This window comes from Etheostoma spectabile, chromosome 3 (assembly GCF_008692095.1).
Source record: "Etheostoma spectabile isolate EspeVRDwgs_2016 chromosome 3, UIUC_Espe_1.0, whole genome shotgun sequence".
NCBI classification, from domain to species: domain Eukaryota; kingdom Metazoa; phylum Chordata; class Actinopteri; order Perciformes; family Percidae; genus Etheostoma; species Etheostoma spectabile.
Window position 1 is genome coordinate 27,693,335 of NC_045735.1, and position 12,257 is coordinate 27,705,591.

Below are 12,257 nucleotides of genomic sequence, written 5' to 3' on the forward strand. Positions count from 1 at the left end.
CTCTCTCTCTCTCTCTCTCTCTCTCTCTCTCTCTCTCTCTCACTCACACTCACACACAGACAGCTACAAACGAAGGGTTTAACGTAAAACCTACCAGAGATACCGTTGAAGATATCCATGTCTTTCATCGCATGCAAGGAGTCCTTAAAGACCATGAACTCTGACGGCGTGTCCTTGAATTATTTCCAAACGGATTATTTCCGGTAGTCTATTCAGGGTCCAATCGTCTCTCTATGTTGGAAAGTTACGTTAAAGACTCGTCAGGCTACAAACCAGCTCCGAGTGTCTGTACCTACCCGTGAAAAACTGTTAACAGGACTTGACGCCATGTGTCGTATGATGTCTGAAGATTAGTTTGCCTCAGTTTTGTGTTTCCGCAGCTGCCCCGCTCTGATTGGCTGGCATTGGGTGTGGAAATCCCCTGAACGTCACATCACCTCCCATAGGGGAACCACCACATGGGGGACAGCAGGTACCATGCTACAGCCTAAATGTTTTACTAATTTCAATATTCAATATGTTGAGCCCAAAAGGGAACCGTGTATGCAAAAAAAGATTTTTCCATTAAGTAATCGTTTTTACTGAACTTTAGTTATTTACTTAGTATTTAAATGAGCCCCCATCCCCACACATACATAATCCAGGCTAATCAAAACCAGTTCGTCCCAGATATAGAAACTAATGGCTCAAATATGTATCCTGTTGCATCATATCATTATCCCTATTCTAAAAGAAACTGATGGAGAAGCGGCGATGACTTATCATAAATAAAATAAAATTAGTTGTCAAACTGCGCCTATAAACTCGCTGCACATTTAGTAACTGCCCTTGAAAACAGTGACGTGACTCAGTTTATTTGACATCAACTTCTTAGACCATTTTGCTCGAGGTTATGAAGCGCAACAGTGACACCTGATGGAGACACAACAGGCGATTAAAGGAAATGGAAAGCGAAAGTTGAGGCGTTTGGAGGAAGCAGTGACTCAGCAGGAATAACTGAAGAAAAAAAAATCATCTCAGCTGCAGTGGCGTTTATGATAGGGCAGTGTTTCTCAACCTGGAAAAATATAACCCCCCCCCAAAAAATTAAACACAGGTCTGAAACCAAGTTTTTAAGCCACAATCTGAGGTTTAAATTGAATGTTCCAAGTCTGATTTCCAAAAGCGTTAGATTCAGTATTTTTACCATGTTATAAATGCTTACACATCAGTTTCTTGTATTTTGTGCCAGCATTGACCATTCCTGTCACATTTACCAAACATTACAATGTTAATTTACAGTGTCTGATGATCAAACTGAACTACTATTAGTCCTATTAATAATTAAGTACTTTTTTTATAATTTCTTTTTGAGACACTTTTCTAAGCAAAAATACAAAAACATTTGCTTGTGTCAGCCTTTTGTATGCAAGTCTTGTATGCTTCCCTCATCATTTGTTTTTAGTTCTGGACTTTTAGTTGAACAAAACAGTTGGAAATTTCACATTGGGCTCTGGGAAAATGGTCATTCAGTTTTCAGCCAAAGCAAGCTTTTCATCAGGTAACATACTTGCAATCAATAATAAAAAATAATAATTTGCTGCGCTCTATAACTCATCCGGTCAGGGTTAAAGGAGTGCATAGACATAACTACATAATGATGTGCATGCTGTATAAGCACACACTCACTGTCTATCCTATAAGATCAAAAGAAAATGTGCAAAACTCAATATTCCATGCAAAAATATTGTTTTTGAAATCCAGAGTGGTATGTAAAAAATAGAGTAAAACTTTGCATAGACATTTTAAATCATACTTGAATTTTACTAGAAACATGAATGAATCAAAATTGAATATGTACCAATATGGAACCTTCTTTGTTTCAGGATTTACAGCACTCAAAATTAAAACAAGAGACACTGTAATTCTTCCAGCAAACACCCGACTGTCCCACTGTGTCTGTCAAGGCGATCTGGTTTGGAGCGTGAAGGTGAAACTATTTGAAAATCAGACGTCCAGCTGAAGGGGTAAAATTAAAAAACTAGACTTGCAAATTAGCTATTGCTAGACAGATTTGACAACAGTATTATTAACATGACAAGCTGAGATTCTGTACAGTTTGAGGACATACAAAAACAATGGTTCAGTGACTGAAAAAAAACAAAAATTAAGTCATTGACAATATTAATATATTTATATTAATACCAACAAGGCTGTTATTTTTTTATGTTCAAGTTTAGAACATTACCATCTGTTTAAAATTGAGGGTAGCAGTCACTGTATTGTGGGTGGTATCCTGTAGGGTGGTCCATCTCGTCTCCAGTCACCACCTCTCGATTTCAACCTCCTTGGTGGCTCATGAGCTTTCCAGTTTCCTCCAGCACTACTCACCAGTTTCCAGGCTATCCGAAACTCGGTGCTCACATGGAATGAAAAGCAAAATTCACAAGGAATCTACATAACAAAAAAAAGCTGCACTTAGCCTCATTTTTCACCTGTATGTAAAAAACAAACAAAAAATGTAGTACAACTGCGACCAGTTCCCCCTCCCAACCTCTACTCCAAGACATTGTTACCCTCCGAAAAATCATACAGAATACAGTACATCACGTTTTGTTTTACTTCACTTGAACTGCAAAACGAGGGGGGCGGGGAACAGAAATAAGAATTTACCAAGTCTACACTGAATATGATTCTCTGTGGATCCACACAGAAATCAGAGGGAACAGTTGAACTGCATTTGTTTTGTAGTGGCGTCCATGACAGCTAAACGACGACTTCCCCGCCTGCCTAATTTTCACAAGTCCTCTTTGCCCCAGCAGGGAGGGCCGGGAGGCAGATAAGGGCGTGGTCTTGCTTAATCATTCTTTTTCTCCCCCTCTGGTTTGTCTGTGACGGCGGCAGGAGCAGCATCTTCCGCTGCGGCGTTGTCCGGGACGTGGTCCACTCCGCTGGTGCCAAACTCATTGACCCTGTTGGGATCAACCCGATAGATCCAGCGCTGGTAAAGGTAGATGAAGAACACCACGTCTGCAGAGAGGAAACAAGAGGTAAGTCCAGTGAGAAACTGTATAATTGAAATGCATTAATCCCCAATTAACCATTTCTCTTTGAATACAAACACAAGTAGTTATAGTGGTTAAAGGTAGTCTTTAAATCCAAATCAAACTTAAGCTTGGTCATCATGTAAAGATGTTACGTTATGAAGCAAGCTGCAGTTTTGTTTTAAATACCACAGTTGTTTGGTTTTCAGGCAATTCTGTGGTATGCACAAAGTAAAATGCATCAGAGCTTTCAGAAAGAAAGCTCAGGAAAGGTATTAAGAGTTTCCCGGTCCTAATTACAAATAGGAAATAACAGTAGCTCCAAAATGACAACACACTGACCACAGCACAGACCATAAAGTAAAAGAAAACACAGTTGTGTTTGGTTTAATTAATTACACTAAAACAGCGTCATAAGTTATCTGCTAATAGCAAAGGGCATTATGGACATCAGCGATATCTAATGAGTTGACATTTGAGTTGATGAGTTGAGTAGGTGGAATTGGAGGATTAATTATAACAGATGTGGCGACGTGGAAGGCTGATGCTGATTTATGTAGCATTGTGTTTACAGGGACTCGAACACACTGAAGCACATTGTCACTTATGGCCTTGTGTTTAAGTCAAAACAGAAAGGAGGACAGTCTATCCCTTTAAACAAACTAGCTGCCACCATGCTGAGCAATGGTTCAAACTTGAAACCACCTACGACAAAAAAAAAAAAGTTATTTAACTTCCTCTCTAGATCAGGGACAACGTACCATCTCTGAGGCATCCTATCCTGTACATCATGGGCATCTTGATGACAAAGGCAAACAGGTCATCAATAAAGGTGTTGAGAGCCTTGTAAGTGAGCATCCTCCATGGGAGGTGGGCCACAGACTTCATTTTGTAGTTGATGAATAGCTGTGGCGTCATTGTAATGAAACCTAAAAAACAGAGAAAAAGGAAGGCACCGTTTAGGAAATGTTAACAATTTTACACCAGAGGCAATAAGCTACACAGGATGCAATGTGACTGAAGTCTATTAATACACAGCACATTAGCAGAGGCTATTGGGAATTGGATATGCAATCATGATGCAAGTGTGAAAACATTAGCTGTATGCGCGTCCACTTAGAGACAGGATAAATACGAGAGACAATTATAATAATCAGCCGAATCTCTGGCCTCTATATAGATTTACATAAACAGGAGCGAAACCTGTTGGACACAATGAGAGTTAAATCAATAATACACTGACCTAATAAATATTTTAAAAAACTAGTTCCAGGAATAGAGTTAAGAATGAGTTTACAAAAGAAGATGTTGATTTTTTTTTGCTAATACTGTATTTTAGATTATAATCTTAAAGTAACTATACGTAACTTAAGTTTTTCTGAAACTAATTTTTCATCTGCTGATCACAAATACTGACATGTAACATCAAACAAGACTAACAGGGAAAAGAATTCTATTTTTATATAGTTTTTATTACTGCCTTTGCATCAAAATAAAAGTCCCTACAAAACAAAAAGCACACACAAGACAAAATGAGAAGTAGTGGAGTATATGAATGCTACAAGCATACTTACCAAAGGTTAGCAAGAATCCATAGAGCATGCTGAGTACCCATGAGTACCAGCCTTTGTGCTCTACGTACAATAAACTGTAGACCGCGTAGCAGCCAAACAGAGGGTAGAGCAGCCAAGACAGGTACTTGAAGGCCATCTGTTCACAGTACACGAGAGGAAAGGTTTTATCAGAAACAATAAAAAGACAATGACTTATAAAAGCAAATCAATTAATAGTTTATACAAGACATGCTTGTGATATTTTATTCATCCCAACAGAGAAGTGTGTTTGGGTATTTTTTATAGTTTTTTTATAACGAAAAGTCTAGAGCTTAAGGAACTATCAGACGTCCAAAGAAGGGAGAGTTATAAAATATGTCCTCTGAATGTGGCCTGTGTTAAGAGTGCTGCAGTTAAGTATTGGTTTAACTCACATCGTCATAGATTTTGGTTGAAGACTGCACATATGTTGACTTGTCTTTGAAGACCAATCTTGGCAACACGCCTGCGATTTTGTTCTCTCGGTCAAGCTAGAGAAAGACAAACATAGGTGATTACTGGAATATGGTAATAACAGCACAACAGGAAGAATGAATATATTGATACAATAGGTTAGCAGTTGGATTAACTAAAAATGAAAAATAGAAAAACATGCAAGACTTGTTATCATCAGATGTAATCTACAGGCCAGTCTAGTAGGGGAGTGTGCTGGTTTCCACTCAAACCAAACATCATCTCAACTTATTCACTGGTTAACACATTTACTGGTAACTCCCAATGTTCTGGTTGAATAATCTTCAACCATAAGTAAAAATAAGATGCATTAGATTGGTCTGAAATCTATACAAAATATTTTGAGGACAAGGATATTTTTTCAGAATTTCTATAGAATTGAATTAAATACTGTAAAACAATATTGCGCAAAAAAAAGAAAGAAAAGTGTAGCCCTGACTTACTTTGACGTCCATGACCTTGGTGATTTTCCACAGGTCAATGAGAAGGCCGATGAAGACGCTGACCTGCACCACAAAGTTAGTTTCGTTGTCCAAGATGTACAGCAGCACCACCAGAGACTGAAAGACTCCAAATATGATGGAGCGCACGGAGAGGCCTTCGAGAGACTGTCTGCTGTTCCAGAACTGGATATCTGAGGAGGACATTAAGATCAAGTTAAAGCTGAGGCGTAGATGGATATTGTGAAATCTATTTTGATGTTAAATCCCCAACAAGAGAGACCGGCTGTTGTGATCTTACCATTCTTGAAGGCAAGAAACTCGAAGATGCTGTGCACGATGGAGACAACAATGGTGATTCCCAGCAGGTACGGGTTGGTTTCCAAAAGGGCCACCTATACAGAGAGGGCGTTTTTAATCTACAAGTTACAACCTTCAATTATTTATTTTCACAGTACAAAGTGCTTTCAGTGTTTTTGGACAATTGAGATGTAAGTAAAAGATGTGGTGTTACTTCATATGTCATACAAGATAATCAGATAGAAAATAATGTACTGCTCAGGAGTTAAAATGTCTGTTGTAAAGATGCACCTGCCTCATAGTAACTCTTTCTATATGAATAAAGAACACTATTAACACTATTTTTTATATAGTTTCCATGTAAACCCAAAATGACAGCAGTTCGAGCCATCATTATTGCAACATACTGTACAGGAAGTCAAACCTGCATCACAAAACCAAAAACACTTCCATCTCATCTATTCAAATTCCTGACCGTTGACGTCTTACCTTGACAGAGTCTTGGTCTTCATCGGACTGCTCGTAGGTGTCCTCGGGTAGGAAGTTCCACGGTGAACGTGCATTTTGGGCAGCGTACAGCTGCCAACGCCACAAGGACAGTGGGCAGTAGGCGAGGCGCAGTGGGAGTGTTTTCAGGGTATCATTGATGGGGTAGTAGTCCTTTTGAAGGTTCCAGTAGTCATTGAAGTACACGATGGGATAGTAGTCGCCACTTACTGCATCAAACTTAACATCTAGTGATAGACGAGTGGAATTGTCAAAGATGGTTTGACACAAAAAGAACTAAGAAAAGCAGCCCTTTTAAAAAGTACAGCCTCATGTACGTGCCGTTAATAGCAAAGAACTGAGTGGGAGGAACTTACGCTGGTCTAGAGGAGGGGGTACAGAGCCTTTGACCCAGGCGGTGTGGTCATCCACCATGTTGATGGTGAGGTTGGGGTGCCAATGAGAGATAATCTCCACCGGGCCGTGGCTCTCTGCTCGCTGTGAGGAAACATTTGAGTTGACAGGTCAGTGGTGAGCTGCAACACCAAATGTGAAAAGCAGCTTGTCTTAGCTCTGTAACTATTATTTCTATTGATGATTAGTCTCGCATTGCCAGACTTATCTCCGCAGCGCTGTGGAGTGAGGTCTGACTCTACCACACATACATTCCAGGATAAGAGTTTGAATTTGCTTTAACTAGTGTGTGTGTGTGTGTATTTTGTCCATCGCAAATCCCCACCAATCGGTCCCAAAACGTCCCAGTTAGAGAGTTAATGTGGTAAACATATTCTTTGTAAATCTTTACACTCATTCCCCGAAAGAACCAAGCAGACCTGCCTTGTTGCGCAATCCAAATTTTCTTAAACAAACTTGCCATTTTCAGTGAGTAGCTTGAAGTGGAGAGTTAGTTCATTCAAATTCCAGTGCATCCATATCACAGACTGTTTCTCATGGTCAACTAACAAGACAGATCAACAAACAGTCAAAAAAAGCACGGCAGCACCTTCATTCCCTGAGGATACTTGGGGAAAAACAACATGTATGTGAAGCTGCTGCTGTCCTTTTACAGATCCACCACTGAGAGTATAATTTCATACTGCATCTGTGTCTTCCGCTGCAGACAAAAAGGCTCTGCAGAGAATTATCAAGATTGTAGAAAGAAAAAAAAAGAAAAATCATTGGTTGCCCACTCCCTGTCAGATATTGCACTCAGCCACACTCTGTCATAAGCCACGAACATCATCAAGGCCAATACTCATCCTGGCCACCACCTGTTTCAATCGTTACCCTCTGGCAGGAGTTATAGATCTTTACAATCCAGCACCACCAGATTTAAACATAGCTTCTTCCCAAATGTAGTTAGACAAACCGAGTCGGTCATTCACTGTCACCTCCTGCACTTCGATACTTGCACTTACCTGGAGTAGCGCTCCTAATTTTTCTGTACTGTAAAGTACAATGACAATAAAAGGCATTCAATTCAATAGTTCAAAGTTTGTCGTCGTTTCCCGAAGCGAACAGAGTTTGAAAACGGCGGAACAATTATCCTGGAAATGTGCGGTCGTTAATCCAGACTAATTGATATCTTTTTCTGTTGATCTTAATCAATTTCATTTTGTAAGATTTATATTATTTACTCACAGCCTTTCCCATGATTAGCCATAATAGGTGTTTCTGCGGGATTCTGACTGGAATTTCTCCAACCATTTCTGTGACACACTGGCCTGGCCAACTCATTGGTCTAGTTCTACAGTGTACAAAATAGTAATTAATAAGTGGAAAAAAAAACATATCAACCTTGATTATTTCAGGATCCACTTCCGTCTCTCCTGTTAGCAGATTCTTGGTCTTCATAAACTTTCTTCGCTTGAATTTATTAAGCACTGAAAGAGTAAACAAATACAGCTTAACACTTAAAAATTCAAAACAAATATATTATTACAACTTTTGCTTATAGTTTACAAACTGTGTTTTCCACATGTGCTTACTTCGTGTTGTATGAACTGTTGCCAGTCTGCGATACTGCCCCTTGCGTTTGGGGTCTGGGTGGAATCCAGTTTTAGTGAAGTAGACGTGCATGAAAAGGGAACCATTGTGTTGCACTTCCTGGAAGCACACACCAAACAGGAAGTGGTATTAGAGTTTTAGACGAATACACATCTACATTCCCAATGTGTCAAGTTCATTACTAACTAATTTTCCCTGTGCTTCACAAACATCTACCCAACATCCTGAAATACCTGTTCCCTCTCACCATCCATCTGCTGTCTGTCACCCCACTCTCCAGCTGCATCTCTCTCACATTGCACCCCCCCTTTGTCCTCAGTCATTCTCACCTCTGGGATGTCCAACTCCTTATATTGCTCGTAACAGCCGTCCCCGCTCTCCCCGACGGTCCAGTCTCCATAGACCAGGTCCCTCTGGAACCAAAACAGGGCTTCTGTGTTGTTGAAGTCAGAGAACACCTCCTCCTGGGACAAGTACACGTACAGGTCCTGCAAGCGTGGTGACAAAATAAAGAAAGGTGTTCATGATATTACACAGTCGGGGGAGAGCGAGCCGGTTAGTGTGAAAGGGAGGGATAATGCTGGTTTGCTGTCAGAGTACTTCAGGGGAAAACAGTGTGAGGGGTGTTTAAGATTGCTTCAATTAAATAAATAAATAAAAATAACAGCTGGCCATGGACAGAGGCGACAGGTGTCATACCATGAGGGTGTCCTTGGGGAACAGGTTCCTGCTGGGTACTCTGGGGGCCCCGGCTGGCGTGTTGGGGTCTGGAGTGGACGGCCCTCGACGGAACCAGCTACTAATTGCCCAGATTATGAAGATTCTGGAGGAACAATTGAACCGTGTCGGAGGACAAGAAAATTTAGTAAATACGGAATAAAGATTTAAAGATGGAGGGGAAAACAGATAAATAATGACAAAATATAAAAGAGGAGAGCAATATAGGTGATGGGTTATGTTTAATAATCCAACTCATCACCTATACACATTATACACAGGCCTGAATAACACACACATGCTCAGTACCAATACGTGCACTAATGGAGAGATGTCAGAGTAAAGGGCTATGGAAAGCAGTTGGGGGGTTCGGTGCCTTGCTTAAGAGCACTTTGGCCCAGGGGGGTGAACTGGCACCTCTCCAGCTACCAGTACACCCCCATTCTTTGGCCCGTATGGGGACTTGAACCAGCAACCCTGCAACACTGACTGAGCTGCCATCCCCCCATCATATTCCTACTTCACTCTACATTCATAGAAGGATGCTTTTTCTTGCATCATAAATCAGTAAGGTCAAAAGAAACAATTCATACAAAGAAAACATCGCAAAATGTTTTAAATTACCAAGAACTGACATGTTTGTTTTCCATTTTTAATCAGTCTAACTTCCAATACCCTATATAAAAAGTTAAAGTGATACAAAAAAACAAAAAAGGTCAGTTCCTGATATGTTAAAATAAAATAAAATAAAGAAAATTGGTGTCATTAAAGGTTGGATTTTTCCTAATAAAATGAATATAAAAGAGCAAATAGACAGGCAACACAACAAGATCTGGAGCAGACTACACAAGGCTCTCATTTGGATTTTGACACCAGCATAATATACCCATCATGTACTTAGTTAATTATTCCATCCATTGTATCAGAGGAAGCTTTTATCGGTGGGCTTGCTTTCATCTTGTAAAGAGAAGACAAGCCTGCCAGATTAAAAGACAAAAAAGAAAAAGGAAAAACTCACCTGAAGAGGACTCCTTTAATGACCTGCCATGCGTTAGGTGCTGGTTGCTGTTGCTGAGGCTGTGCATTTTCAGCTGTCTGCACAGCCTCGCCGTCTGTTGTTGCAGCGGTGCCATTGCTACTCACCTACAACCATACAAACACACGGTCAGTGGAGTCAAAGCAAGTCACAATGATGGTGCAGCAATGGAAGAATGCAATCAGACGAGAACAGCTTCTCACTGGCAGTAAAACACGAGCCACTCGTGTTTAGGGCTGCAACCAACGATTATTTTCATTGCTGATTAATCTGATGATTGTTTTCTCGATGAATCGATTTGTGTTTTGGGCGGTAAAATGGTGAAAAATGTAGATGAGTGTAATCCAAAGCCCAAAATGATGCCCTTTAGTGTCTTGTTTTGCCCACAACTCAAAAGGTTTGGAGATTATTGTCACAGAGGACTGAAGAAACCGGAAAATAATTATATTTAAAAAACTGGAATCAGAGAATACATCCTTTTTCTTAAAGCAATGATCAAAATGGCGATTAATTCAATAGCTGACCACTAAAATCGATTAATCTTTGCAGCTCTACTCATGTTTTCACTGTACTTTACTGAAGCCAAAGGGGTGATATAATAATACAGTATAATCTATAGGGCACTGATTCAAACTCAATCTAGAGTCAAAACTCTCTGTGTTGACCTCACATAATAAATCAACTACAGTGCCTTGCGAAAGTATTCGGCCCACTTGAACTTTTTGACCTTTTGCCACATTTCAGGCTTCAGACAAAGATATAAAACTGTAATTTTTTGTGAAGAATCAACAAAAAGTGGGACCCAATAATGAAGTGGAACAAAATTTATTTTTAATTCATTTATTTATTTTCTTCAGCAGGGACAGGAAAGATGGTTCAAATTGATGGGAAGATGGATGGAGCCAAATACAGGACCATTCTGGAAGAAAACCTGATGGAGTCTGCAAAAGACCTGAGACTGGGACGGAGATTTGGCTCTGGGGCTCGAGCACCCACGGAAGGTAAGGAGCACCCACGTGTGCCAGACTGCCAGTAGGCTAGGTTCATTTAAAATGAAACATTGCAGTTGGTGCTAAGTGGAGCGTCTGTCATTGTGTGATTGGTTATGTTGCTGTCAGCCCCTTGCTCCATTACTTTTCCCACAAAACTGATTGGTTACATAAGCTTCGTTCCACTTCATGATTGGGTCCCACTTGTTGTTGATTCTTCACAAAAAATTAAAGTTTTATATCTTTATGTCTGAAGCCTGAAATGTGGCAAAAGGTCAAAAAGTCCAAGGGGGCCGAATACTTTCGCAAGGCACTGTACCCAATGGCCATTGGGTTTTAAGCGGTTTAATAAATTTCAGACTGCCCGATTTGATAATGGTAGGTAACAATGGCATATACCATTCCACAAAATTCTAGGAGGAAATTGCACAGTATGCTTGGCAAATAGCCCACATGGCAGATTAGGCAACTATTTTTAATAACTGAATAAAAGATAAATTGCCAAACATTTTCTAACTCCAGCTTCTCGATATGAGGATTTGCTGTTTTTCCGTGTGTAATTGTATATTGAATATGTTCGGGTCAGACAAAAAACAATTTGAGTTTCAGTTTGAATCCATTACTTAGGGCTCTGGAAAACTGAGACGGGCATTGTTTATTATTTCTGACGTTTTATAGACCTTTAATAGGGCTGGGCTATATATTAGTAGTATTATATTGTTATCGTGATATGAGATTAGATTAGATATCATCTTAGATTTTGGATATCATAATATTGTAAATGGCTTATATGTTGTCTTTTCCTGGTTTTAAAGGCTGCATTACAGTACAGTGATGTCATTTTCTGTGTTACCAGACTGTTCTAGCTCTTCTATTATTTTTACGTTTGCCCACTCATTATATCTACATTACTGATGATTATCTAAAATCTCATTGTGAAAATATTTTGTTAAAAGCACCAATTTTCGCCATTGGAGGTGTTAGGACAAGAATATCACAATATCTGATCTTAGCGATGTTGCCCAGCCCAACTTTTATATTTATATAAATATATACATATAACATTTACAATTACACAATGCAGGACATATGAAGATGACATACAAGGGGTGCCCAAGCTGAGACTTTTGTATCATGCAAGTATCAGCATGCATATTAGCATATTTAAAATCAGTAAACTCTATCATTAGTTT

At 39.7% G+C, this 12,257-nt stretch overlaps 2 protein-coding genes across 4 annotated transcripts in view; both read right to left on the bottom strand.

Annotated features, from left to right (window-relative positions):
* The window catches only part of relb (v-rel avian reticuloendotheliosis viral oncogene homolog B), a 13,672-nt gene extending 13,176 nt beyond the window's left edge, over nt 1-496 (bottom strand). The window contains exon 1 of one of the 2 annotated variants that reach the window (XM_032507981.1): nt 95-496. In XM_032507981.1, coding sequence (XP_032363872.1) covers nt 95-155 — 61 coding nt within the window. In that variant the 5' untranslated portion in view covers nt 156-496. The remainder of the gene's footprint in view (nt 1-94) is intronic. The other variant, XM_032507976.1, reaches the window with a different exon arrangement.
* clptm1 (CLPTM1 regulator of GABA type A receptor forward trafficking) overlaps nt 1-12,257 on the bottom strand; it is a 28,843-nt gene that overhangs the window by 13,176 nt on the left and 3,410 nt on the right. Inside the window, exons 2-14 of one of the 2 annotated variants that reach the window (XM_032507971.1) lie at nt 10,058-10,182; nt 9,022-9,145; nt 8,652-8,810; nt 8,304-8,421; nt 8,113-8,198; nt 6,693-6,813; nt 6,319-6,563; nt 5,831-5,924; nt 5,533-5,723; nt 5,011-5,106; nt 4,598-4,733; nt 3,785-3,952; nt 2,876-3,009 (exon numbers count right to left, since the gene is read on the bottom strand). In XM_032507971.1, coding sequence (XP_032363862.1) covers nt 2,876-3,009; nt 3,785-3,952; nt 4,598-4,733; nt 5,011-5,106; nt 5,533-5,723; nt 5,831-5,924; nt 6,319-6,563; nt 6,693-6,813; nt 8,113-8,198; nt 8,304-8,421; nt 8,652-8,810; nt 9,022-9,145; nt 10,058-10,182 — 1,797 coding nt within the window. Of the gene's footprint in view, nt 1-1,782; nt 3,010-3,784; nt 3,953-4,597; nt 4,734-5,010; nt 5,107-5,532; nt 5,724-5,830; nt 5,925-6,318; nt 6,564-6,692; nt 6,814-8,112; nt 8,199-8,303; nt 8,422-8,651; nt 8,811-9,021; nt 9,146-10,057; nt 10,183-12,257 lie in introns of those variants that run through there. The other variant, XM_032507974.1, reaches the window with a different exon arrangement.